The following is a 25,510-nucleotide window of genomic DNA, read 5'->3' on the forward strand; positions in this document are numbered from 1 at the left end:
CATATTGGGATCATTATGGTAAAATTCCGTAATCCTCAGAGGTAACGGTAATGGGAGTGGGCGGTTTCACTGCTGCTATGGGCGTGTCAACAAAATCAGTGCAGGTACCGAAAGGTGCAACCGTTATTTAAAACCCGCTCACTCCTCTCTTTTAAATTTATCACGCCTGAATTTTCTTTGTCCCTAACCTCAAAAAGCCCATTATTGTGGGGTCGGGGAAATTCTAGGAATTTTCTGAGAGAAATAAAGTAGACGGTGGCGGGGCGGAGTTGTATGGTAATTGTAAATTCGAGTGAACCATATGCTTTCAATAAAATAAAAACAAATGAGAACTGCCTCGACTTCCTCTCAATAACAATGCATAGAGAGCACATTCTTTTACAGCAAAAAGTCAACTTGTAGTAATCTGACAGTAGTTTACCATCTGTTATTTTAGCCTGCAATTAACGGAGATGACACATTACACTAGAATAGTGTAACTCAACCCTACTCAACCAAAGAGCCAAATTGTTGAAAAATACCTTCGCAAGAGCCACAATCTAAGTGGTGAAAAGTGGCAAAAACAGCTTGAAGTAGTTAAAATAAGTTAAAGTGGGCAAAATGGTCAAAAAGCAACAAAAATGCGTAAAAGGGGGTGAAAATGGGGAGGGGAAATCTGAAAGAAGGGTCAGAAAGTAGCAAAAATGGGTGAAGAGTGACCCAAAAAAATTAGTCACAGGTGGCAAAAAAATGGTCCAAAAGTGGCAAAAGCGTGGCAAAAAATGGATGAAAATTGCCAAGAAGTGGCTAAAATGGGAACAAACTGGGAAGAAAGTGGTATTTAATGAAAAAGTGTAGCTTAAATTGGTGAAAATGGAGAGAAAAATTGGCGAAAAAGGGCAAAAATGGTATAAAAGCTGCAAAACATGGAAAAAAGGTTGTAAAATAAAGTGTCAAAAACTGGCAAAAAAGTAGGAAAAAAATAGGTATTTAATGGCAAAAGGTAGCTTAAATAAATGAAAAAGGCAAAGAATGGTGAAAAGGGCAAAAAAGTTTCCTTTGTAAGGTTTTCTGGGGGAAAATATTTCAAATTAAGACATTAAAGGGCCACAAATAATCACAAAAGAGCCACATGTTGAGTATCACTGCACTAAAACAAATATTTAAAAGAAATTTAAATGTTAACGTTTACAGAGAAAATGAAAATTATTGATCAGTGACGGGTAGTCTGTGGTCTGATTAAAATGCAGTTAAAAACATTAGGAATCAGAATGATCAACTTTTCTTATAGTAATGGACGCAAAGAAAGAGTTGGTTAAAATGTGATCTAAATAAACACAAATACAGCTTATTTAACTATTTTGCAATAACGTTCCTTGATGAAATGTCCTTTAATTAGAGGACATGGGCCCAAAACACATTTGGAGACAATTAAAGAACATGTTTTTTTCTGTACAACGGTTACTGTAGGCTCAGGCAGAAAGAATATCTCTACTGAGTCTGCTTCTTTATTACTTTAGGTGTGCTCTACTGCCCCCTGTTGGACACACACGTGTCACACAGCCAGTACCTTTTCTATATTCAACTAAGGAAAAAGGAGTGGTCCCTTTGGATTACATTGCCAAAAAGTATTTAGGATTGAACAAAAATTAAAAAAAAAAAAAAAAAATAGTCTCATCAAAGAAGCTTAATAAGCACTAAAATAGCAAGAAAGACGGTGTGATCTTTCTTTTAGGGGTGGGCTTTGCATCATTGTATTCCAGGTAACTTTTAATCATGTTTATTTTAATTTATAATGTCCCCTCACTTTCTTTTGCAACTTTACAGAGCGAGTAGATACACTATACGATTGCACAATTGTTAAAACACTATTTCCCATTCTCTAAATCAGTGTTACTCAACCCTGCGCAACCAAAGAGCCAAATTGTTGAAAAGTACATTTGCAAGAGCCACAATCCAAGTGATGAAAAGTGGCAATCAAAATAAGTTAGTCAGTGGTCAAAAAGTGGCAAACACTAGAGAAAAGTGGGGAAAGTGGGCAGAATGTCGCATAAATGGGTGGGAAGTGACCAAAAATAAGTTAAAGCTGGTAAAAAATTGTCAACAAGGGACAAAAATCTGAAAGAAGGTGGGAAAATGGGAAATAGGTGGCATTTGATTGCAAAAGGCAGCTTAAATGGGCAAAAAGGATAAAAGTGTCAAAAGGAAGTGGCAAAAATGGTAATAATGTTTCAAATGAAGACATAAAAGCCACATGAGGCTCTAGAGCCACATCACGTTGAGTATCACTGCTCTAAACCAAACAGTCCATTGCTTAAACTCATTTACTGAATCAGCCTCCATGTTGGTAAAACCTCCTAACTCTAAACAAAATCTCACTCTCTAAAACACATTTTCATGCTTATAATGCATAGTGGCAACCACTGGAGGCAGAAGTTAGACATAATGTAAGATCAGTTATCACCATTTAAACACAGCCAGTCCAGCTCTAATGATGTGGAACCAGTTTAGACCAGTTCAGAGAGAAAAGGTGAGTTAAAGTTGATGTCAAAAACAGATAGAGACGATCTGAGACCTTAGGGGGGAGGAAGAGAGAGCGACAGAAAGATTAGAAGTTTCAAGGGATGTACGATGTGATATTGTAACAGCAGATATGAACATTTCTGATATTTAAAACTGATATTTTGGCTGTAAAAATCCGCCTACAGCAGCTGTAAATATCAGCTGTACAAACAAACAAGTTAGTGGAGTTTGAGGCTGGACCAACAGACCTATGTCAGCTGGACTCTTCATTTGCTCATTCTTTAAACTTGAAAGAGTGAAGGACTAAGATTTGTTAGTTTTTTCATCCTCAAACTTTGATTTTTGTTTTTCCTAAGAACCAAAGTTTTAGGTCTGAACTATAAGAAATATTGGTATTACTTGGTATCGGCTAAAATAATTTTGTAAATACTGGCACATTGTATATCAGCAAAAATCCAGTATTGTGCATCCCTACTTTAGATGAAGTTTAAGTTTCAGTGTGTCACGTTTCTGCAAGTCGCATGACGTGAAGGACAGGGGTCATGGACAGGGAAAGTAACAAAAAGAAAATCTGCACCTTTATACAAAACAAAAATAAGGCCTTTGGGGTCTAAAAGATGGAGTGGAGTTATGCTTCTCCACAGCCACCCACTAATTTTGCCAAAAGTTGGCAAACTAAAGTAAAAAGGCCTCAAACAGAGATAGAATCGCTTGGTGGGGAGAAAACACTAAGTGCAGAAATCTCCTTAGAGATCAACCCTCACAAAAACTCTAGAATTTACCCTCTTTCCCTCAAAACACATAACCACTCTCACACTCTCAAAAACACTCATCACACAAACCAAGAGAAACCAGCTGAAGGTGTTGGCTCTTTGGTGTCACACACCAAACTGAGGGAAAGAACCTCCTTTTATAGACTACCCAGGCTGATGAGCACCAGCTGAGTGCAATGAGGACAGGTGAGCTGAGTGAGAGGCTCATTAGGAGTGCTGGAGGTCACAGATTACCTCCATCTGTAACAAGTGATGGACAAAGTTCAACCACCACTGCCATATAATATGTAAAATATGATGGAGATGTAAATATGTCAGAAGAAGAAAACAAAGACTCACACTGTCTCCTGCTCTTGAATTCCAACAGCGTCCCAACATTTTGGTACTCTATCGTTGTTTACTATAAAGAATGAACCTGATGATGGTCTGGGGGAAAGTGCACTGGAGTGTTTTGTGTGTTGACTGGTGTCTTCTCTCGTATTCACCTCTCCAGGTGTGCTACAGGTTTTGCTCTTTTAATAACTATTTTGAAAACATTTTTCCTGTTATATCATCTGTTATTGTAATAAACTTCACTTATTTTCTGTCTTATTGCTTTTTCAAAAATTACCTTTTTTGCTAGAGTGCTCATTGACTATTGTGTTTTATTTGTCTGACTTTCGGCTGCTGTGTTTATGATGTGTTAACAGAGTTTGATTCTGGGCTCAGTTTAGACTGTTTTCATGTGACCTCAAGGTGTAGGATCCTCCAGAGGCTTGCAGTCGTGCATAAACCTACTGTTCAGCCACCCCTAACCAATGCTCACAAGCAGTGGGCCCATCTCATATTTCTGTTATAACTGGCCCATCAGTCTGAGGTCTGCAGATTTCCTCAAGTATAAAAATGTGAACTTATCCTTGATGATTTAAGATATCCTTGTTAAGTCACAAAATCCGGTAAAGGAGTAAAAATATTTAGATTAGAAGTCAGAAATGTGGGAAAAGAAATTAATTTGTTTTAATTTTACATTTTTAATTTTACATCTCACAATTAAGACTCAAACTTAGGATTCTGACTTTTAGTTTCATACTTTGAGTATTTCAACTCATAATTTTGACTTCTCATAATATTTGAGCTTTAAGATACATAATTCTAATTTTTGTGATATTTTGACCATTTTTACCAATTATTTTGTATTTTCAACTCCAAACTTTGACTTCATAATCTCAGTTTGACCTTTTGGACTCACAATTTAAACTTTTGAGTCATATTTTGACTTTTAATTTCACGATTACAAATTTTATTTCATATTTTGACCTTTTAAACTCACAATTTTGACTTCTTTCTAATATATTTGCCATAAAGAAACACATGTTTCTGTTTCATGTTTTGACCTTTTTGAACTAATAAATTTACTTTGCTCAGATTTTGAGCCTTTAAACTTTTCTTTTTAACTTTTTAAATGTCTAAATCATTTATCAGCAGTGCTGTTTTTTTTTTAACATGTTATTACCGGTGAAACAAGGTTGACAGTTTCTGGTTAAAAAGGTGACCCTGTTAGGCCCTCAGGTTAGACCTGAATCCAGAATCCAGCCCCTGCTGTGATTGAGTTTGACACTCCTGCTCTAGAGGTAGATGACTTGATAACATTCTGACATTTGCATCAACTATTTAGGAAAATCAGAAAAATATCATTTGCATAACAATTTGGGGTAAAATTCTTTGATATGACACAATTCTGATTTGATCCTTAATGGTGAACATCCCACTACTTTTACATCAAAAAAGAGACAGGTAATGTGAACATTTCTGATTTATTTTAACAACTCAAAGCTTTAATTTCACAATATGATAAAAATTTTGTGTGTTGGCATATACTAGATATTTAGGGCAGAATAGGGAAGAAGCAGGAAAATCTTCAGAGTACAAAAGATCAAACAGAACAATCGAGAGCACAGAAACTCAGCTGAAACATTCAGCTGTAGTTGCTGAATAACATTGTTGCTTTGTCTCCCTATGTTACTCACAGTGACTCAACACCAACCTTTTGTTTAATGACATGAAAGTTGAAACCCTTTCAGCGATTGTTCTTTTCCAAATATCAACCAGCTGTGTGATATGGGTATATTTTTCTGAGTGCATTTGACCCTTTACAAATTCAGTGTATTTCAGTGACATCACATTACCAGCAAATATGTACCCTTTAGTTCAGCAATGGACCGGCAAAGACGAGATACAGTTTATAAAAAGTGAGACTGAACAAACAAAAAAAAAAAAAAAAAGAAAAATAAGAAAATCAGTTGACTTCTTATTAAACCTGGCTTATGAGGTCTTGATCAAAATTTGTAGATCCCAAGATTTCATTTACACTTTTTCTTAACTAAATATCTAAAAATAGACAATAAGACTGCTCACCTAGTTGTAATGGGGGTTAAAGAGAAAGGTGGTAGAAGTTTTAGCATTGCAGGATCCAGTAAATTGAAAGTTATTCCATACTACAGACAGAGTAAAGAGAGGAAATATATATTAAATTATTTCACTGCTTAGTCCAAAAGTTTTTGGATCCATGAAAATCCTTTCTACGACTTTCCCTACACTTATCTTCCAAGCAGATGTAAGACTAACTCTTCATCTTCAGCCAAAGAGAGTCCAGTGTCCAAGGCTGTGTGTTCATCATTCTCCTTCCTCTTCTTCACCATGACCTCCTCCTCTTCATCATCACTGCTCTCGCTTCTATAATGTCGCTTAGCTGACCTCGTCTGATCCTCCTCCTCCTCTTCCTCCTCAGCTGACTGTATTTTATCCGGGTCTGGCAAGGTGCTGGGATCAAACTCATCATCGCTGTGATTGGCCAGGTAGGCCACTACCTCATCCTCCTCTTCATCGTCAGATTTCTTTCCACGCTGCTTGCTGGCCTCTCGTCTGGCTGCCTTAGCCTTCAGCCTCTGCTCCCTGTGTTTGGCTTTCACTTTGCGGCTGTACTCCTGCTTGTCGTACTCCTGGTCCTCACGTTTCAGCCTTTCTTTGGCCTTTTCTACATTTATACCAGAAAACTCTTCCTCCTCTTCATCCTCACCTGCCACTTTCCTTTGGACCGGAGGCCACAGCTGTACAGCTTCTCCTTCTTCATTAAAGGAAAATTTGGTGTTTACTTGAAAGTTTCTCTTCAGGGCCTTTTTGGCTTCTTTAAACTTTGTCTCCTTTACCACTTTCTTTTTTAAGGACTGGGAAGATTCTGGACTCTCCTGGTCCCCTTCCAGATTGAAGACATCCTTCCTTTTAACCGTAAGGAGGTCAAAGTCTCTTAGATCATCATCCTCACTGCTGTCATCTGCTCCCAGAGAAAGTGTTTTAGACTGATGCAGCTCTTGATCATTCCCATCTTCGTCATCATCGCTTGAATTTTCGGACTCTGACCTTTGAGCATCCTTACGAGGAATGTTTCCTCTCAGCTGAGCCTTAAAGTCCTTAACCTCTTCCTCTTCTTCAGATGACTCCTCCTCTTTTTGTCCTTTTTTCTCAGCTCTCTGTGCCTGAGCTTTATTTAAGAAGCGCACCCTTGGAGCCACAGCTAGGCCAAGAGAGCCGGCGTACTCCTGAAGTTTGAGTTTGAAGACATCAAACACCTCCTTGTTCTTCATCAGGTAAACAGAGCGCAGATAGGAAACAAAACACCTTTGAGCTCTCTCTTTCTGCTCCTTCTCCTGGGCCAGGAAGGACTCCAGCTTCTGCTCGACACTCTGCAGTTTTTCTGAATTAACCTGTAATATATGGGAAAACAAAATTAATGAAGTCAATTGTGGTCTAGTGCTTTCTTAACATTTATGTATAAAATTTTTCTTGTGTTGCAACCTGATGCCACAGTGACACATGAAAGCCTGCTTGGAGTTTGCAAAACCCTCCATGTGAAAACCAAGCGGGCTTTTGCGTGTTTCTATGCACACGTGTTGCATAAAAAGGCAAACGGACAGACTAAAAGGATTAGCAAGTGTTTGAAAGTATAGTGTCTTTTGAAGTGACGTGTTTTATGTTGCATATCTTTTTCACCGACTAATGAATGAATTTGAAAGGAACCTTTGAAAGATCATTATTGCATGTGTTTTAGATCAATAGTATTGGTGCTAGCATCCTGGCTAATAGTTACCTCATTTTGGAGCTGAAATTGTGTCTAACTATTACTGTCTTCTTATGTTGGAATTGTTTATTCCAGCTGCCTTTAATGTGTTTTCACCACTTTTTTCACACAGTTTTGCCACTACTGGCCCATATTTGCTGCTGTTTGCTCTCTTTTCCATTTTAACTAATTTTTGTAGCTGTCTTGTGCCACTTTTAAACCATTTCTGCCACTTTTTTACGCTTAAAGGCCATTTTCACTGCTTTCTGGTGACACCTCTTAGTCACTCTAAAAAATATTCAAGTGTTTCATCATTTTTTGCACCTTTTGACCAATTTTTGCCACCTTCTAGTTCATTTTATCACTTCTTTTTGCCACATTTGCACCTTTTTTGCCTCTCTCCAATTGTGCAGTCCTTGTGTTTGTTCATGATTTTTAGTGGATTTGATCTGTTTTTACTGTTGTCAGATCTTATGAAGTGAATATTGTCCTGCATTTTTCTCTATTTTTCATCTTTATACATTACACATATTGGTATACATAAATTATATTTGTTCACTCTCTTACAATTCCCTAATAGAATTTTTTTAAAGAATTATTTACAAAATTTTTCAGGGTTATATATGCAATCTCAAAACCTCTTTGGCGTTGTATTATGTGCTGTTGTTATTTCAGCCCTCTGACTATGTGATTCTTTTAAATTTGTCAAAGGACTGTCCTTCAAACAGAGAATTTCCAAGGATGCACATGTGTAACCTCTGCTCGCAGGAATTACCTACAATCCAATGCACATTGTTTTCCTTCTCTAAATAGTGTAATATCAGGAGAAAGCCAGGTCCTAGCGTGCTCCATACATTTTTAAAATGTCCTGTTTCCACTGTGCTGTCATCATTATTTCATATCATCAGAGTAAAGCTGCACAAGTAAAAGTAGCGCCATTTAATATGATTATATTATATAATTTTACTATATGATTACACTAAATGATCAATATGATTATATGATCATATTAGTACATCTATTATGATTTTACGATGATGTGATAGCTTATTAGACGGCGCAGAGTAAAACTTGTGAAAGTTGTTGTTACCCCTCCAATTTTGATCTCTGTCACCGCCGTGTATATGGGCGTTACCCTTGACGTAATCACGCACACTCACTAACCTCTTCCAAATGAGCATTCAAGAGTTGCCAGGGAGGACCTTCTCACAGAGAAGGATTTGAAAACTAGTATTTGACTTTGAGAAACAGCTTCTGTAGGTCGAAATCGGTCAGCGTTTCCTTTGATATTATTAGAAATGCACTGAGCTTATAAAAACTTTTAACTCAAACCCTGACTCCAGCAAGTGTGCCTGAAGATAGCCCTGTGGCTTTCCCTTTTGGACAATCAACACTTTTAAGCCACTTTTTAAGCCACTTTTAATTTCGATGCTTTCTGACATTTATGATCAATCTTTTTTACAACATTTTCACCATTTTTTGCCTCTTCATTTTGCCAATGTTGACCCCTTTTTTTATGCTTTTTGCCCATTTTTGCCCTTTTGGTACATTTTTTCCTCCTTTAATTTTGCCTCTTTCAGGTGGTTCACCACTTTTAGTTTATTTATTTGTTTATTATTATTAGTGGATTAAATCTGTGTCTATTGTGGTCAGTTAGATCTTATGAAGTAATTATTGTCCCGTATTTATGTCTATTTTTAATCTGTATACAATACACAAATTTCTAATATATAAATTTTGCGTTCTCTATCTTACAATTCCATTTTAGTATTGTTTTAAAGAATTATTTACATGAATAATTTGGGGTTATACATGCAATTTTCTTTTGCATTGTATCTATATGTTGTTGTTTCAGCCATTGTCCATTTTTTGCCTCTATTCACAATTGTTTAATAATTCTCCGTCAAACTGTCTCAGTTTTTTCTGCTGTATTTTTTGTCATCCTAACGTTTGTGTACATTCTGGTCTATGAAGTCTGACATTACTTTCCCAATCGTTGAGTCCATTGTGCCAAACCACACTGCTGACATAACCTAACAAGGTAATTCTGTTTCAAGGAAACGGGTTTCCCCACAAAGAAAAGGCTATACTGCACTACAGCAGAAATAAATAAAACTATTTCTGAAGCTTTGATGAGTGTTTTTTTTCAAGGTTAAAAATAAAATATAGATATCACAGGTTAACTTTATAACGGACCATGATTTTCCTGACCTCCATGGGCCACAAATTTGTCTGGGCCCCAGAAAGCTCTCCCCTTTCTACCCCCTTATGGGCGGCCTTGCTCACACTGAATAGAGTTTACATTTACGTCACTTTCAATCCATTGGAAATACAGTCTGCCTCTTATTAGTTTTAGTGTAAAGTCTACTTACCTTGTAGATTTAATGTGGACGGGGAAGTAATCTGTTTAATTCCTTTAATTTACGTACAGCGTGCTGACCATAACATACATGTCTACAGCTTTAAAACACCAGCAGAGTTGCACTCTGTGGTTCTATGTGAAGAAGCACTGTGCACAAGCTTTATTTTACTGCTCACTGTGTGTAAGATGTTGTGATGTCATTGGTCTCACCTGAATTTTATTGATGGGCACCTTCTTCTCCTGCAGCTGTCTCACCATGCCAGACTCTTCTGAGGGAAGCAGCAGCAATAGAGCCTCTCCACCCTCCTTGTATCTTGCAGTCCGTCCCACCCTGTGGATGTAGGTGTCTGCATCCTCTGGACAGTCGAACTGCAGCACCCAGTTGACAGCTGGGAAGTCAAGGCCTCTGGCGGCAATGTCAGTGGCAAACAGGACTGCATTCTGTTTTTTCAGGAAGTCATTGTAGACCTCCACTCTCTTCATCTGCTGTTGCTTGCCATGTAAGGCCAGAACGGGTATGCCGGGTCTGAGGCGGCAGAAGGCTCGAAATAAGTACTGCACTTCCTTGCAGCAAGCAAAGAAGACCATAATCTTCTTTTTCAGGTGGCTTCTAATGAAAGAGAAGAGCATGTTGACCTTCTGGTGGAGCTCACACACCACATAGTTCTGCTCAAGCGTAGCCGGTGTGCTGAACTTGGCCTTCTCATGGACCCACACATACTCTGGGTCTTTGAGGCTAAGCCGGGCCAGGTCTTTGACCGACTTGGTCTGAGTGGCGGAGAACAGCAGCGTCTGACGCGTCTTGGGGAGGTTCTCCAAGATGGCATTGAGCGTATCTGCGAAGCCCATATCCAGGATGCGGTCCGCCTCATCCAGAACCAGCATGTGGAGGTCAGAGGCGTGAAAGGTGGCTGTCTCGTCCATGTGCTGAAGCAGTCGGCCCGGGGTGCAGATCACGATGTTGGTGCGGTGAATCCTCTCTGACTCGTTCTTTAGGTCCTTTCCGCCGATGATGAGCCCCGCGGAGAAGTCGTGATTCTTGCCCACCTTGCGGAGGACCTCGAAGGTCTGATAGGCAAGCTCTCTGGTGGGGGAAATGATGAGAGCACCGAGACCATCCATGGAGCTCCACTGCTGGCGGTAAAGACACTCCAGCACCGGTATGAGGAAAGCCAACGTCTTCCCAGAGCCAGTCTTTGCTGCACCGAGGATATCTTTGCCTCGTAAAGCGAAGCCGATAGTCTGTCTCTGAATCTCAGTGGGCTGTCTGAACTGAGCCTCCTGTAAACCCAGCAAGGTTTTCTTGGAAATGGGAAAGTCTGAAAATTTAACAGCCTCCTTGGCGTTTATATCCTCGTACTTACGAACGAGCCCGGCGATGTATTCCCTTTCGACCTGCCATTCTGGCTTCTTCTGGACTCTCTCTCGCTTCACCCGAGCTTTGGTCTTGTTGTATTTTTTCTTCCATTTCTCAAAGTTTTTGACCGGGTCGGCGATGCCTTTCGTCAGAGTTGATTCAAATTTGTTCCCAGTGGAGTTGGAGCCCTTTTTCCCCATGATTAAGGACTTCAGGAGTAAGTAAAGATCACCAGTCCATTAGCAGTAGCCAACGTTTCGTAAACAGCGTGGAGAAGAGACCTCGTCGCATGTACTATGACATCATCACTGAGCGACAACCGGGAAGTTGGGTTATTTTGCCCTGCAACTGAGCTGACAGGCTAAAGTTGAGTCTCCCCAATTCTCAAAACTTAAAAACGTGCCATAACAGTAACGTGGAAAATAGCTTTTAACGTGTTTTAAAATTAATTAATTATAGTATACCAATGAAATTTATGTCCAGTCAGGCTTCATCCCCTGGAGAAAAAAAAGAGAAGCGGTAGAGCTTCCCTATCACATGCTCTTAAGGAAAACAAGTGACTAACGGAAATGAGTTCAATACAATTTCAAAATAAGATCTTTAAATTTTGTTTACATTTTTCCAAAAAGACCAAGACCTGTACTTGATTGTAAAATAAAAATACACTATTATACATATTTTACATTAATGAATATTTTATTTGATTGTTATTACTTAATTTAGTTGTTATTTGACAAATACTGGTAGTACATATATTTACCACCAGAGGCAGAAAAAGTACACAACAATTGTTCTCAAGGAAAAGTTCAGTTACTTTGGTTTAAATTTAATTAAGTAGAAGAACTGGTCTATAAATTAACTCATGTTCAAATAAAAAGTATTGCAAACGTGTACTTTAAGTACTGAGTAGCCACTAACCAATACAATATTAGATAGACTAAACATAAACTGCTCTTTCCTGTTGGCTAGGCGTTAATGTTAGATTACATGCAATGATACAAATCAGTATGAATACATATCTTTATTTATTTTCTTTGATTAGTCAATTTACTGTTTTTAAATTAAAGCTTTGTAGCAATTATCATGAAAACTAGTATATCAAAGATATACTAGTTAATATTTTCATCATAAGATATTGGATGAATACAGTTAGTATGTATACTAAAGCTTGTAATGACATATTAATTTATTTATTTATATTTTCAAATTGACAAATCAAATTACCTCAAATAAACATTCAAAGTACGTTTGCCAACATTTACACCGTCGAAATACGTTTTAGGGCATTATTTTGAGTTAGGGGCATTAAAAAAAATGCAATGTTTATTACAACTGTAGGTTTGGTATGTTTTATTTTTTCAGATTTGACCGGAAGTTGAACGCACAAACACGGCGTAGAGGCTGCTTGACACATGTAAGGCTGCATGATCAGGGCGAAGCAGTGGGATGACAAACAAGTATTAAGACAATGTATTTTCTGACAAACTAAAGAGAATATTCGTCAACTGAGGATCATTACCATCTCTACAGTCCATATGCTACACGAGGCATGGGAGAGAGACAGGACAGCGAGGTAACAGTCGTATTTAATCCCCAGTTAGAGGAACAGGGGCTGAATTGGTTTGGGATACTAAAGCACATATGTATTTGTGCACTTCTTCTCTTCCTGTTTGCCAGAAACCAGCACTGTCCTGTTTTAAAGTGAAGCATAAATCAGTAAACCAATGCAAGCATAGAGAGCTGTGCTGACATGTCTAGGTGAAACATAAACTTGTGTTAGCTGTAGGTTATCCCAGCAGCTAACAGCCTGACAGCCAGGCTACAAATAGAGGATCGTAACACGAGTCATGTCAGGTGTCTAACATTAAAGCTGAGAGGTTTTGATTTATCAGAGTTACTGTCCTGTAAAGAAGACTGAATGTAGATGAAAGGGGAGCGTGTCGGGAAATTGACGTTACCACAATTATATGCCATTATATGTGCCATGAAAACTACACTTGATATTTATTAAACTCAGGTGACCCGTAAAGATCCCGTGGTTTTAACAGAACCCAGTTCTGAATGACTCAACTCTTGCTGTCAACTTGCACAAGGAACTGTAAAGTAGAAACTTGACTGAAAATGCTAACTAGCTGATTGATTGTAGGTTTATTGATTTATGAAATCAATAAAAGAGAAAAGTTGTTAATTCTCTTTCTTCAAAATTTAGAGGGGGTTTTAAGGACTAAAGTTTGTTTTTGTTCAGCCTTGAACTTTTAAGTGGGCTTTCAGGGATAAAGATTTAGGTGTGAACTATATATATTGATATGAATATTGATATCAGATGAAATTAATATGTTAAAATTCAATATCATACATCCCTACTGTCATGCCCTCTATCTTTGGTATCATAAGGTGGAGGAGGCTGACCAGATCTACCTGCTGATGAAAGAGGAGTATCGGATCTCAAGAAATGTGCGCCTGGCTTGGTTCCTTGGCAAACTAAACCAAGTCATCTGGCCAGTGTCAAAGCCTGAACTTGTGAGTTAAACCTGCTCTTTACTTCCTTTTCCTGCCCTCACTGGTGGTCCAACACACCAGTATTGAAAAATGACTGATGGTATGCTAAGTCTATATGCAAATTCTGGAAAGTCTGTGTTAATGTTATAATATTATAACTCTAAACTCAATAAATTTGTGAAGTTGTGTAAGAATGAAACTGCAGAGCATTGAAACCCAATATTTGATCAATAGAAACACGCTGATTATGAGTCTCTTATGTCATTTTGGTCTCTCTCTTCATTTAAAGCTTAACTCAGGGAATGAACTGGACTTGCTTAGCATTTTACCGAAAGGATGGCAGGCAGAATGCTCCCCTATGACGTATCCCTACATGTTGGTGCCGTCCACACGGGCCACCTTCCTGGCACGAAGGTACCGCTTCATCATCGAGCTGGACCTCAGCCCCTCCACAGGGATTGTGGTAAGATTGTAGTGTTTACTCAGTCCATTATTTGATTCATATATTTACTGTATACACAATATGTCTAATTTACACTACTTGTAATGAGTTAAGAGTAGAAACTATTCAAAGATTATTGAATTATCCCTCCTCTATTAAATGTGTTATCTACAGGCCAGTGAATGTCATTAAACATGCAGGTAAAATATGAATTAGTTTTATAGATGGGTGGCTTTTAGTAAAACTGTTTTCTTTTTATATATTAAATCTACAATATGTAGAATTTTTGCACTGAAGTGTCCATAGCAATTTTAAAAATGACCTCTCCTGTGATTTGTGGGATGAGCAGCAGAGCTGAGTATGTGGGTTGCACCCATGAAAATTTGTCAAATCTTCTCTGCAAATGCCAAATGGCTTATGGCTTATTCTGCTGTTGCTATTGAGTCTTGCTTTGACACCCCAAGAAAACTGTTCCCTCAGCCCGTCAGCACTTAGGAACTGTAGGGTGTCTTCTACAGATTTGCAGTCAAGGTTTGCAGGACAATATGGCTGATGGCTCTCTGCCCAGACAATCTGGAACAGACTGCATGCAGGCAATCTCCTGTCTCATAGGGCATGTTTCATCCACCTTTGTGGCAAAAGACAAATCTGTAGTCAGGCCACACAGGAGCATGATGTATGAAACTACATAGCATTTACTCACTCATTGACTGAAAAGGAGCAAATTAATGCTTTTAAAGTCATAGATTTTAAATGTGTACAATGTACAACTTGCTTGATATTTCCCCAAGAAGCAAATGTATTTAATTTCCAGTCTGTATTCTAGATGTTTGCTTTTTTTCCTCCATTTCACAGGATGACAGCACAGGAGAGATGATCTTTGATGAGGTTTTTCATGCCTTGTCACGCTGTTTGGCTGGTTTGGCTCAACCGTTTCAAGTTCCTGGGACTGATGAACTTTTCAAGCCGAAGATCTTCATCACTATCTTGGTGTATTCATCTATTATTGGCCTTACATCCCATCAGGTGATTTCACTGCAGCGCTGTTATTTTCTGTTTTTGTTGGTGTATTCATCTATTATTGGCCTTACATCCCATCAGGTGATTTCACTGTAGTGCTATTATTTCCTGTTTTTGTTGTCCAGCACTTTTGAAGGAGCCTAGGATCTTACGTTCCAACTCTAAAAAACAAGTTTTGAAGTGTAACTTCCTCTTTCTTTAAAAAAAAAACCAAATGTGTTCATCATTTGAATAGAGGATTTTATCAGAATTCAAGCTGGCACTTAGCTGAATTATTCCTTGGGAACATTTTTTATTCCATTTTTTGAAGAGAATTCCTACAGCAGTCATCTGACAGTGTTCTTCTCCATTGTAGGTATTGGTACAGGGTTGTCAACTTGATAGAACTGACCTTGATGAGTTCCTGCGTCAAATCTATCAACAGCTCAGAGCAGTGGAGAACAACATCGCACAAGTCCTCCATCAGCAGCATGCACAGGCAAGTGCTCATGGATAGTGCTGGGTATGGCTACTAAAAATTAGACTGCGCTTACGAGGATAAAACCACTGAGTGTTTTATATTAAAGGTTGGGTGTTCATGCACAACTGCTGCAAGTTTACAATAATAACAGTTTGGAACAAACTCAAAGAAACCCCAATTTTTTAAAAGGAGTGATTACATGCAATAAAACTTGGGTCTTTCCAACAATATCCTGACAAAACAGCAGACACTGCATTGGAAACACCATCGTCACCAAGGATGAAGAAAGCACTACAAAGCATTTCCCAATTCAAGACCATATTGATTGTTTTCTTTGATATTAAGGGTATCATTTTGGAGAAGTAGGGTCCAGCAGGGTCAACGGTGAGTGGTGAACCAGGGGTTTAATTCTCCATCAAGATAAAGAGTGCTTGATCATCTTCCCTGTTCACCTGATCTAGCACCGTGTGTGTGTGCACTGCTTTGATCAAACTATGAACAAACTCCAGGACCCCCTTAAAAATGAGATGATTCATTTCAAGGGGCTATCCCTTCAAACTATGCCATCATTTCCCACTCACATTCAGTCATACTGTTTCACCACAAAGTGCTATGACAGACAGCTTTGCAGTTGCACATGCAGCTGCTGTACTAACATCACTTCCTGTGCCAAAATTTGTTTACTTTTTTCCCTATGCTTTCAGCCTCTTGAGCCAGTCAAAGGCTCTGGTGTCCATAGCAACAACATCGATGACCAGTTTCACAGAAAGCAGGGCATCTCCATGGTGTCAGCTGATATGGGTCTGGTCAGCATGGTGCGTCAGGGCATCCTGGCGCTTCAGCTGCTGCCTCCAAACTCCAGTGCAGGTAGGTTTTTCTTAAGTTGTGACTTAATTTATCCATTACATGCTTGTCAAAAACATCACAAATTCTACACAAACCTCTGTGTACTGTAAATAAACTATAAATCATTAACTCAACCACTGTGATACTAGTGTCTGGAGTAGTTGTTTGATGATATGAAACTGAGATATAGAGCAGGCTGATCTCCATCTCTCCAGACCTTAGCATGAATAGTTAATTTGCTGTTTTGTGTTCCAGGCATCATTATAATCACAGATGGGGTGACTAGCGTGCCAGATGTAGCTGTGTGTGAAACTCTGCTGAACCAGCTCAGGAGTGGAACTATTGCCTGTTCCTTTGTGCAGGTAAGGACTAAACATATACACATGAAGGCAAAATTATTAGCCCCCCATGAACATGTAATTGATTTAAACATATTTCTCAAGTGCTGTTAAACAAAGCAAAGAATTTTAAAACAGTTTTTTTCAAACAGCCTAGTTTTATTTTGGATGCTGAAATTATTTTATTTTGCACACAGAAATGAAAATATTCCTCAAAAATTAACCAGGGGCAAAATTATTAGCCCCCCCTGGTGCTGATCGTCAATAGTGTCTGCTATTTGCTGGATAAAAGCCTGCAGTCGTTTGTTGTAGCTTTCAGCAACTTTCTGACATGTCTTCTGAGAAATCCCAGCCCTTTCTTCTTTGGCCATCTCTCCAGCTCCTCCACATTTGATGGCCCTCTGGCATGGACCTTGGTCTTTAGTTCACACCACAGATTTTCAGTGGGATTTAAGTCAGGGCTTTGTGAAGGCCTCTCAGTACACTCACTTTGGTCTTCTGAAGGTCGTTCTTCACCAGGAGCGATTTATGTTTTGGGTCATTGTTGTGTTGGAAGACAAAGCGACCCAGACCCAGTCTTGTTGCTGACTGCTTCAGGGTTTCTTTCAAAATCTCCACATATCCTTCTTTCTTCATGGTTCCTCCCACCTTGACATGGTTTCTAGTTCGAAATGCATTGTAGCATCCCCACAGCATAATCCTCCCACCGCCATGTTTCACTGTGGGGACGGTGTTCTTTGGGTGATACGCCGCTACCTTTTTTCTCCAAAGAAAAGCAACATCTCTATGGCCAAAGAGCTCTAGTTTAGTTTAATCTGATCAAACAACACACTTCCAGTATTTATAATCCTTCTCCGGGTTGTCCTTAGCTTACTTCAGTCTGGTTTGAAAGTGTCAGGTAGAAGAGGATCTAACATCTGGGTCTGTTTACTGATAGTGACTATTACGGGAGGGTTAGGGCTTGGACCACAGACTTGGCTAAGTCCTTCACTAGTGTCTTGGCAGTTGTTCTGGGGTCTTTAGACACATCTCTCACTAGTTTTCTTTCTAGGGTCTTTAAAATCTTTCTCTTCCTCCCTCTGCCAGGCTTGTTCTGGACTGTGTGGCTCTCATTGGATGTCTTGATTATACTTCTCACTGTAGTTCTTGACACTTGGAAACACTGTTATAACTTTGTAGATTCTTCTCCTGCTTTATGAGCATCTAACAATTCTTCTTCTCAAGTCTAAACTGATTTCTTTGGTTTTTGGCATGGTACCTTCTCAAGTGGCAGCTCAGACCCTTTCAGAGGCTTTTATACTGTGTGTAAACTGGAAAATAACCCTTGGTTTTAATTTGATTTTACAAGATTTGAGCATTGCAAAGTTAAGGCACATCATTGACTAACAGTGGTTTTTGCTATGGCTCAACTAAAATGTCAGTTCTAAAGGGGGCTAATCATTTTGATCCTGATAGTTTTTGGTTTTAGTGAAATAATTTTCCCGGCATGCTAAGTAAAAAAACATAAGCATCCAGAATAAAACTAGAATGTTTGGAAAAGCTGTGTTAAAAACTCTCCCCACTGTTTAACAGCACTTGGAAAATACCTGACAAAAAATTTCATAGGTGGTAAAATAATTTTGTCCTCATGTGTATCTGAATAGTTGAATGTGTTTGCAGTACTCATTTATAATGCATTCTCTTTCTTTTTATTTTCTTTATCTAAAGGAGGAAGTGTGTTTTATCCTTAGCTGCTTTTGCAATTTAGAAGAGACAGGAATGACAGGAGAAGCTACAGTTTTAGGATTACATTATGAGACATATGTAAACCATACTATTTATACAAATGTTTTATGCTAAGCATGATAACAATCACAAAAAACAGTTATATAATCTCAGCAGTCTGCGGTTTGTTACCAAACTTTGACTGGTGTTTGTCTTCTCCAGGTTGGCGGTGCCTACTCTTATGACTGCAGCTTTGGCTACATCCCCAATGTAGAGCTCATGAAGTTCATTTCATTAGCTACTTTTGGGTCCTACCTGCCAAGCTGTCCTGAAGTGGATGTGAACAGTCAGGAGATGAATATGTACCACAAGGCCTTTCTTACATATTCATTCCTCAAAACCCCTGAGTCCATGAACTCGGAGTACTTCTGTGGTAAGACAGATCTGGATTTTAGGCATACTAAAAGCTTTTTTGAAGTTCTGCTTGTTGATACTATGTGCATATCTTGGTTTTGCACTCACAAGAAGACACCCCTTCCTTCCATGTAGCTAAGTAAACTTGTAATGGCCCTCCAGCTAAGCTGCTTGCAAGCTGGCATTCTGGTTGACAGAAATGTAGCTTCTGCCTGTCAAGCTATCTGTCAATCAAATGAGACGTGCCAATCAATGCACAGTGTGGTTTTTCCTAAATATAATCAAAACCATTGTGGTACAAAAAAATTCTCCCCCTGAACAGTGAGAGCACATGAAGACATTAGCTAATGAGACAGGTTTGGTTTTTTGAACCAGGCTGTAAACCAGTTTATTTCTAGTGTGAAAACCGGGACTCCCGGTGTTCCTGCAGCCAGCCTCAAGTGGACACTTGCGGTATTGCAATTTTTTGCACTTCCACATTGGCTTCATTTTTCAGGACCAGAGGTTGCCACTTGGGGCATACAGAGCAATGCACCCCCTCTGAGAATACTGGCGCACCCCTAAGGGGGTCCCTGATCCCATGTTGGGAACCAAGGTCCTAAAGGAAGCATTGTGCATTAGTATGCATCGCCTTGCTATGAGGTTGACTCTTCTTTGTTCTTGCCTGAGGAGACCTAACTCGCCACAGATTTTCAAGAGTTACTGCAGCTCTGTCATATTGTAAAATATTTAACACTTTAAAAGTGTAGTTTAACTAAATGTAGTGCGGACAAATATAGACACTTTTATTGGTTGGATTTAACTTTATATGAGGTAATGACACAGTCAGTTTTGCTGTGTATTTTACTTTATTATAGAGGGGTGACTTTACCTGAACAGCCTGGTTGGAGATCTGCTCTCTTGTTGTTCTTGCCAATCAGGAAAGATCATATTTTCCTAATCACATCCTCAGTAGCTACTCAGTAAACTTTAAATTAAATGTTTTTTACCTTTACTTAAGTAAGTTGTACTTTTTCCATTCTTTTAAAGGACTCTTGATGCCCCCCAAAAGCCTCAAATATACAGGCTTACACTTTGAATAGCTAATGCAAGGGACCCATTGCCACAATTGTCATTGAAAGAAAGGTCAAGATGAGGAAAAACAGAATACTGACTTTTTCAATGTTTTGTAGTTTCCCAGCACAAACTGTTTAATGAGCACCTGTTGTCAGCCAGCGGTAATCCTGCCCTGGTCATGAGGAGGAAGAAGCACACAGAGAAGGAAGTCCATGCTCACTTGATAAGTGTGGTGTCTGTGCGACTAAGAGAAGGCTACACCATCAGAGAGATCAGCCTCACAAAAGGTAAACTGTCTTAAACAGACACAAATAGTATTCACTTCAACTTCAATGTTTCATGATCTTTTTAATCTGTAGTGCTGTGTTTTTGTGTCTTTATGTTGAATCATCAAGTTGAACAGTTATTTACTTTTAGTTATCAATAGGACTATGAAATGATAAAATTTTTTAATCATGATTAATCTCAGAATTTCTGTAGTTAATTGCAATTAATCGCACCCTTTTTTATAGCATTTCAAAAATCCACTTTATTTAGTTTGCTAGTTGTGGACCTTCATTAATTGCAATTAACTCAATCTCGACAGCCCTAGTTACTAATAAACAAATGTACTGTTTAAGGTGGGACTCAACTGGAGGTGAAGCTGGTGCTACTATGGAAACACAACATGCATATTGAGTACCTGGCAGCTGCCTCCTGGCCGTTGGACCCTGCCAAGAGAACGACCAGGGTGGAGGTGACTATGGAGGGAAGCTACGACATCCTGCATGACATCAGCTGCACCCAAAGAAAACCTATCACAAGCCCATACCGCACTTCTGTCATCCGTCGCTTTTGGAACACACTACAAAGGTACACCTGTCTAATGGAGGAGGAACAATTTAAAAACAAAAACATCGAGATTCCAATTCAGCAAAGGATGTTAAGTTGTGATGTGTGTGTATACTAGTAACGGAGATTAAAAGCTGAATGTGTTGCTCCCTAACAACCTGTTCTCTGTGGATCATTTCAGCATTAACCAGACTGACCAGATGTTGGTGCACCTCCAGTCCTTTAATTCAGTTCCTGAGAACTATATGATTCCTGAGAGCACCAAAAATGGAGTACCTCTCTTCTACATCCCCCCTGGCTCCACTACTCCGGTACTGTGCAGACTTTAATCCTTAGAGCTCTGCTATTTTTTTTAACCATTGTGTCTCATTTGGACTTTTTGTCTTAAAAAGCCTGTAAAATATCAACCCTGTGGTGTGCAGACAAGCTCTGAACATCCTTTTTTTCAGGACAACTTGGGCTTTAAGAATATGTATGTTGCAACAATGTCCTTTGAAATTTAAAAAGTTATGGGACTATAAAGACAAAAAAAGAAATGAAACAAAATTAAAACTCAAAGATTTTTATGTATTAAACATAGTAAACATTTTTTGTACAAACTTGTTCTCCCATCTCTTTGGGACTAAATAATTAAAAAGTAATAATTCTTTGAAAAAAAGTATTCAAAATAATCACATTTTTACAAAAAAGTCCTTGCACTTTTGGGAATTTGAGTCATCATTTGAAATACAGTGACTCTGAGGGACAAGTTACTGCCTTTTTGCACCTGTTTCTCTCTATTGTGAGTCATTCAGGTTCTCTTCTTCAGTTTCCGAGTCTGTGCACACGAACTGTCCAGCAAAGCATGCTATGAGGATGAAGCAGCTCCCCAATGGTTGTCACAGCCTAGTCGCAATGCATTCTGTGATATAAACAGACAACACTGCGACAGGCTCACTGCAGGAATGATTTTAAAAAATGGATTTTGTGGATAAGAAGATGTCCAATGTCAGACTTACTTGTGTGGATTTAATCTTTAAAGACCCTGGAAAGTCAGCTAAGGTTGCAGCCTCACTAGAAAAAGTTCTGTGAAAGCTACGTGAAAGACAGCATGGCTATTCAGTCTTCCCTAGACAGCGTTAATAAAGCTGAATCCAATGTCCTTTTTGTACTTCATCTGTTTCTTAATTTCAACTGAATGATGTTCTTTTTTCAGGTCTTGTCTCTTCAGCACAATGGATCCAAGGACTCCTCCCAGTCCCAGTTTGCTTCCTACTGGAAGCCCATCCTCTCCATGGACGCCAATTTCTGGCAGAGATGGCTGCACATGCATCGCATTACCATCATCCTTGAACATGACATGTAAGATATAGGAAGTTGTGATTGAATTTAGAATATTATTGCTACATGACTTGGCCAGGCTGGAACATAAAGAAGTGTATAAAAATATGTATTTATTTTTTTAATTCACTAGTTTTTTGTCCCTCCAGGCCTGTCCCCAAACACCTTCACACCGCTGGAAACAATGGTCGTTACAGCACCATTCAGTGCCGTATCTCTCACTCTGCCTTAACATCCCTGCTAAGAGACTGGAGCAGCTTTGTGCTGGTCGAGGGTTACTCATATGTGAAGCTCATTTACAGGTGAAGTATGAATGAAAAAATAGCACAGCAAATACAGTATCTAACTATCAGAGGGGGTTCGTTAAGGACTAAATTATACCCTATCCTACATGTGCAGGTAGCTATGGCAGCAAAGTCACATGTAACCCCAGATGACTAGGACTTGTCAGCATTTTCTTATGTCCTGGGGGTTAGGGATCCTAGGGGCAGTTTGACCCTATGATCCAACGGCTACAGGCAGAATCTGGACTAATTGCTGAACATAACGTTCGTCTGCATGTTCAGGTTCGGGTGCACATTTTGCCGACACCAGCGCCAACAGTCCTGATGATGAAGGACAGTCATGGCAGGCCTTCTGGTGCCCCCTGCCCCCTTCGATCTGCACCATGCTGAATTTATGCGCAGGTCTCTTGCATCCAGCAGAAATAGAAGTCCCGTATATCTGCTGTGGAGGGGTCTTGACTGCCAGAGCTCTTACGTAGCAGAGATGCGGTGCAGCGGAGCTGGTAGAAGCACTCTCACTGACCTAAACTGAAACCTGTCTGCTTCGTTGCCGTGCTGAAGTGGAGATGGACCAAACACGTATCTGGTGGAATTTAGGGATAAGCTGTTTGGAATTGGCAGACAAGATTTGACAAATTATTTATGAGTGTAACCCACATACTTAGCTCTGCTGCTCATCCCACAAATGCATGTTCCTTACAAATGTGGCACCATTTCAAGGGAAATAGTATAGAAACTGTATAAGATTTATTGCCAGGAAGCATTGTTACAACAAAGAAATAATCCACCAAACACAAACTTCCTTACTTTTTTGTGCTAAGCTTATGTAACAAATAACTGGTTTTGAAATAGACACTACTGCAAAGTTGCAGGCAAGAGGATATAAAGCATCATATCCTCTGATGCTTCTGGAAGACAGACAAGTCAAGGTTATCTGAGGTCTCGTGACTTTTTTTGTATGACTGCTTGATGCTTGTATGCTTTATATGGAATCAGGACTTAAAGCACCACTTGTTTTGCTGCAGTCAAAAGCATAAAGAGATGGTGTTTTATTTGCAGGATGTGGGCCCAAGAATTTTGTTGTTTATTAATGGGGAATTCATCAAATATATGAACAACTAGATAAACTACTGTATTGATGAACCACTCTTGGAAAATGTTCTCTTTAAGCCAAGAATCTGATTTTAGAATTACATATTAATTTAAGAAATTCTAAAAAAAAATTTCACTTCATTTGTTTTCAACAGTTCTTCTGACCAGCCACCCACCTCCTTCTACTTGGTCCGTCTCATCTCCAAGACACCATGCATGGTCCTGAGGCTAGGTTTCCCTATTGGCACCCCGGCTCATGCGAGAAATAAGGTACTAAAATTACAAACATACAGAAGGTAAACAGTGTCCCAGTCCAAGCGTTTCTAAGCAGGTTAAGCAAAGGGCTTAAGAAATGTATAGAGATTTGTTCATGCAACCCTGTATCTGATAAAGTTGGGATGGGGTGCTAAATGCTAATAACAATAGTAGAGTATTTGAATCAGAGGGTTTAGCAGCTAATGTGGCTATAAGGCACACATGGGGAATTTTTTCACTCAGGTTTTTCTCCTCAACTAAATGAAAATGTTTTGTAAATTAAACCCATTCTCCAATGTGCCTAATAACCAGATCAGTTGCTATACTGGCAAAGATCAGCACAACTGAGACCTCCCTACAAATTTGTTGAATCATCACAAGTGTTTAGCACCTGAATTTATTTCCTCTGTCATGACATTCATGTTTATTACCAGATCGTGGATGAGTTGCGAGAGCAGATCCTCAAACTCCGCTTCCCTCATCGGGTTCAGAACAAAGAGGCAACCCCAAAGACCAAAAGGAAGACTGTTGGCCATCCATCACCATCCAAGTCACCCTCCACCCCTGCTCCGAAACCTGCGCTGTCAGACAGACCATGTGTGGTGGTGTTAAATAAGCCCCTGGAAAAGCTTCTCATAAGGTTAATGCATATTTAAACAGGGCATAATTAATACACTTGTGAAAACCTTTTGCTTTTCTATTTCCCTGCTGTAATTAATTATTTATTTTTTTACAGGTATTGAAATAATGTCATTGGTTACAAAGGTCTGCAGCTAAAAGTGCTGTTTTCTTAAATTTGGAAAGATTCCAGATAATCTTTGCAGTGTCCGGTTTTCAGTTTAATAAAAGACAAGTGTCTTCTCGAGACATTGTAATCAAATGATCCACCCATTTTTTATAGATATGAGAAGCTACCTCTGGACCTTCGGACTCCCTTCATTTTCCACATGGAGAACTTCCCTCCACCCTCAAATAATGCCGCACCCCTCAGCATGGCAGCCAACCGCACAGCTTCCTCCACCCTGGCCTCTCTGTCCCGTTACTTCCTGCACCAGCGCTGGGTCTGGGCTGTTCAGAGCAGCCATGGACTGACTGTTGCCATGCAGGCTGTAGCTCACATCCTGTCCATGCTCTCTGAGTGAGTTCTCACACCTTAATTTGTTGTTTGTTTGGTTTTTTTACCATGACAGCTATATTTTATTTACAGTGCATTTAGGAAGTTTTCAGACCCCCTCTACTTTGTTCCCTTTTTATTATGTTGCAGCCTGATGCTACGGTTGAAAAACAAAAAAAACAAAACATTTTTATTCCCATTAATCTAAACTCAATGCCCCATAATTATGACGTGAAAACAAAATATTAGTATTTTTTGCAAATTTATCAAAACAAAAAAACGAAATATCACATTCAGGTATGTATAAATCCTTTGCAAAAGCACTTGAAATTTAGCTCAGGTTCCTCACATTTCTCTGCCTTGTTGCTGAGAAATCACTGCAGCCCATAACTGATATTGGCTTATAACGGAAACAAATGAAACCCCGCTTGGCTAACACAGAATGTCGGAGGGCTATAGTGATGGTCGTCCTTCTGGAACTTTGTCCCATCTCCACACAGGATCTCTGGAGCTCAGTCAGAGTGACCATCAGGTTCTTGGTCACCTCTCTTGCTAAGGCCTTTCTCCCCTGCTTGCTCAGTTTGGCCAGGTGACTAGTTCTTAGAGGAGTCCTGCTTGTGCCAAACTTCTTCCATTTGAGAATTATGGAGGCCACTGTGCTCTCGGGAACCTTCAGTGAACAGAATTGTTTTATGTAGCCTTCCCCAGAACTGTGCCTCTCAACAATCCTGTTTCTGAGCTCTGCAGG

The 25,510-nt window shown here is 39.3% G+C and overlaps 2 protein-coding genes across 10 annotated transcripts in view; one reads left to right on the forward strand and one right to left on the reverse strand.

The window, feature by feature from the left end:
* Positions 1-5,088: 5,088 nt before the first annotated feature.
* ddx10 (DEAD (Asp-Glu-Ala-Asp) box polypeptide 10) lies at positions 5,089-11,618 on the reverse strand. The gene is made up of 2 exons (XM_041790402.1): positions 9,941-11,618; positions 5,089-7,015 (listed from the first exon to the last, which is right to left on the reverse strand). Exons 1-2 carry the CDS (start codon positions 11,285-11,287, stop codon positions 5,852-5,854), a joined length of 2,511 nt encoding a protein of 836 aa, XP_041646336.1. The 5' UTR covers positions 11,288-11,618; the 3' UTR covers positions 5,089-5,851.
* An 874-nt stretch (positions 11,619-12,492) lies between these two features.
* szt2 (SZT2 subunit of KICSTOR complex) overlaps positions 12,493-25,510 on the forward strand; it is a 91,826-nt gene continuing 78,808 nt past the window's right edge. For 4 of the 9 annotated variants that reach the window (XM_041792231.1, XM_041792234.1, XM_041792238.1 and 1 more), the window contains exons 1-15: positions 13,311-13,607; positions 13,876-14,049; positions 14,884-15,054; positions 15,404-15,526; positions 16,213-16,375; positions 16,610-16,716; positions 18,619-18,829; positions 19,983-20,153; positions 20,487-20,718; positions 20,879-21,008; positions 21,893-22,038; positions 22,167-22,319; positions 23,549-23,663; positions 24,083-24,288; positions 24,550-24,786. In XM_041792231.1, the coding sequence (XP_041648165.1) occupies positions 13,422-13,607; positions 13,876-14,049; positions 14,884-15,054; positions 15,404-15,526; positions 16,213-16,375; positions 16,610-16,716; positions 18,619-18,829; positions 19,983-20,153; positions 20,487-20,718; positions 20,879-21,008; positions 21,893-22,038; positions 22,167-22,319; positions 23,549-23,663; positions 24,083-24,288; positions 24,550-24,786 (2,525 nt within the window). In that variant the 5' untranslated portion in view covers positions 13,311-13,421. Of the gene's footprint in view, positions 12,661-13,309; positions 13,608-13,875; positions 14,050-14,883; positions 15,055-15,403; positions 15,527-16,212; positions 16,376-16,609; positions 16,717-18,618; positions 18,830-19,982; positions 20,154-20,486; positions 20,719-20,878; positions 21,009-21,892; positions 22,039-22,166; positions 22,320-23,548; positions 23,664-24,082; positions 24,289-24,549; positions 24,787-25,510 lie in introns of those variants that run through there. The other 5 variants (XM_041792235.1, XM_041792236.1, XM_041792239.1 and 2 more) reach the window with 3 other exon arrangements.

This window comes from Cheilinus undulatus, linkage group 7, assembly GCF_018320785.1.
Source record: "Cheilinus undulatus linkage group 7, ASM1832078v1, whole genome shotgun sequence".
Taxonomy (NCBI): domain Eukaryota; kingdom Metazoa; phylum Chordata; class Actinopteri; order Labriformes; family Labridae; genus Cheilinus; species Cheilinus undulatus.

Bases quoted from the DNA above. Each gene is read 5' to 3' on its own strand.
- ddx10 (XM_041790402.1), bottom strand. From the start codon at position 11,287: ATGGGGAAAAAGGGCTCCAACTCCACTGGGAACAAATTTGAATCAACT. The intron at 7,016-9,940 runs GTGAGACCAATG...CATATATTACAG, and splicing joins TGCCCATCAATAAAATTCAG to GTTAATTCAGAAAAACTGCA.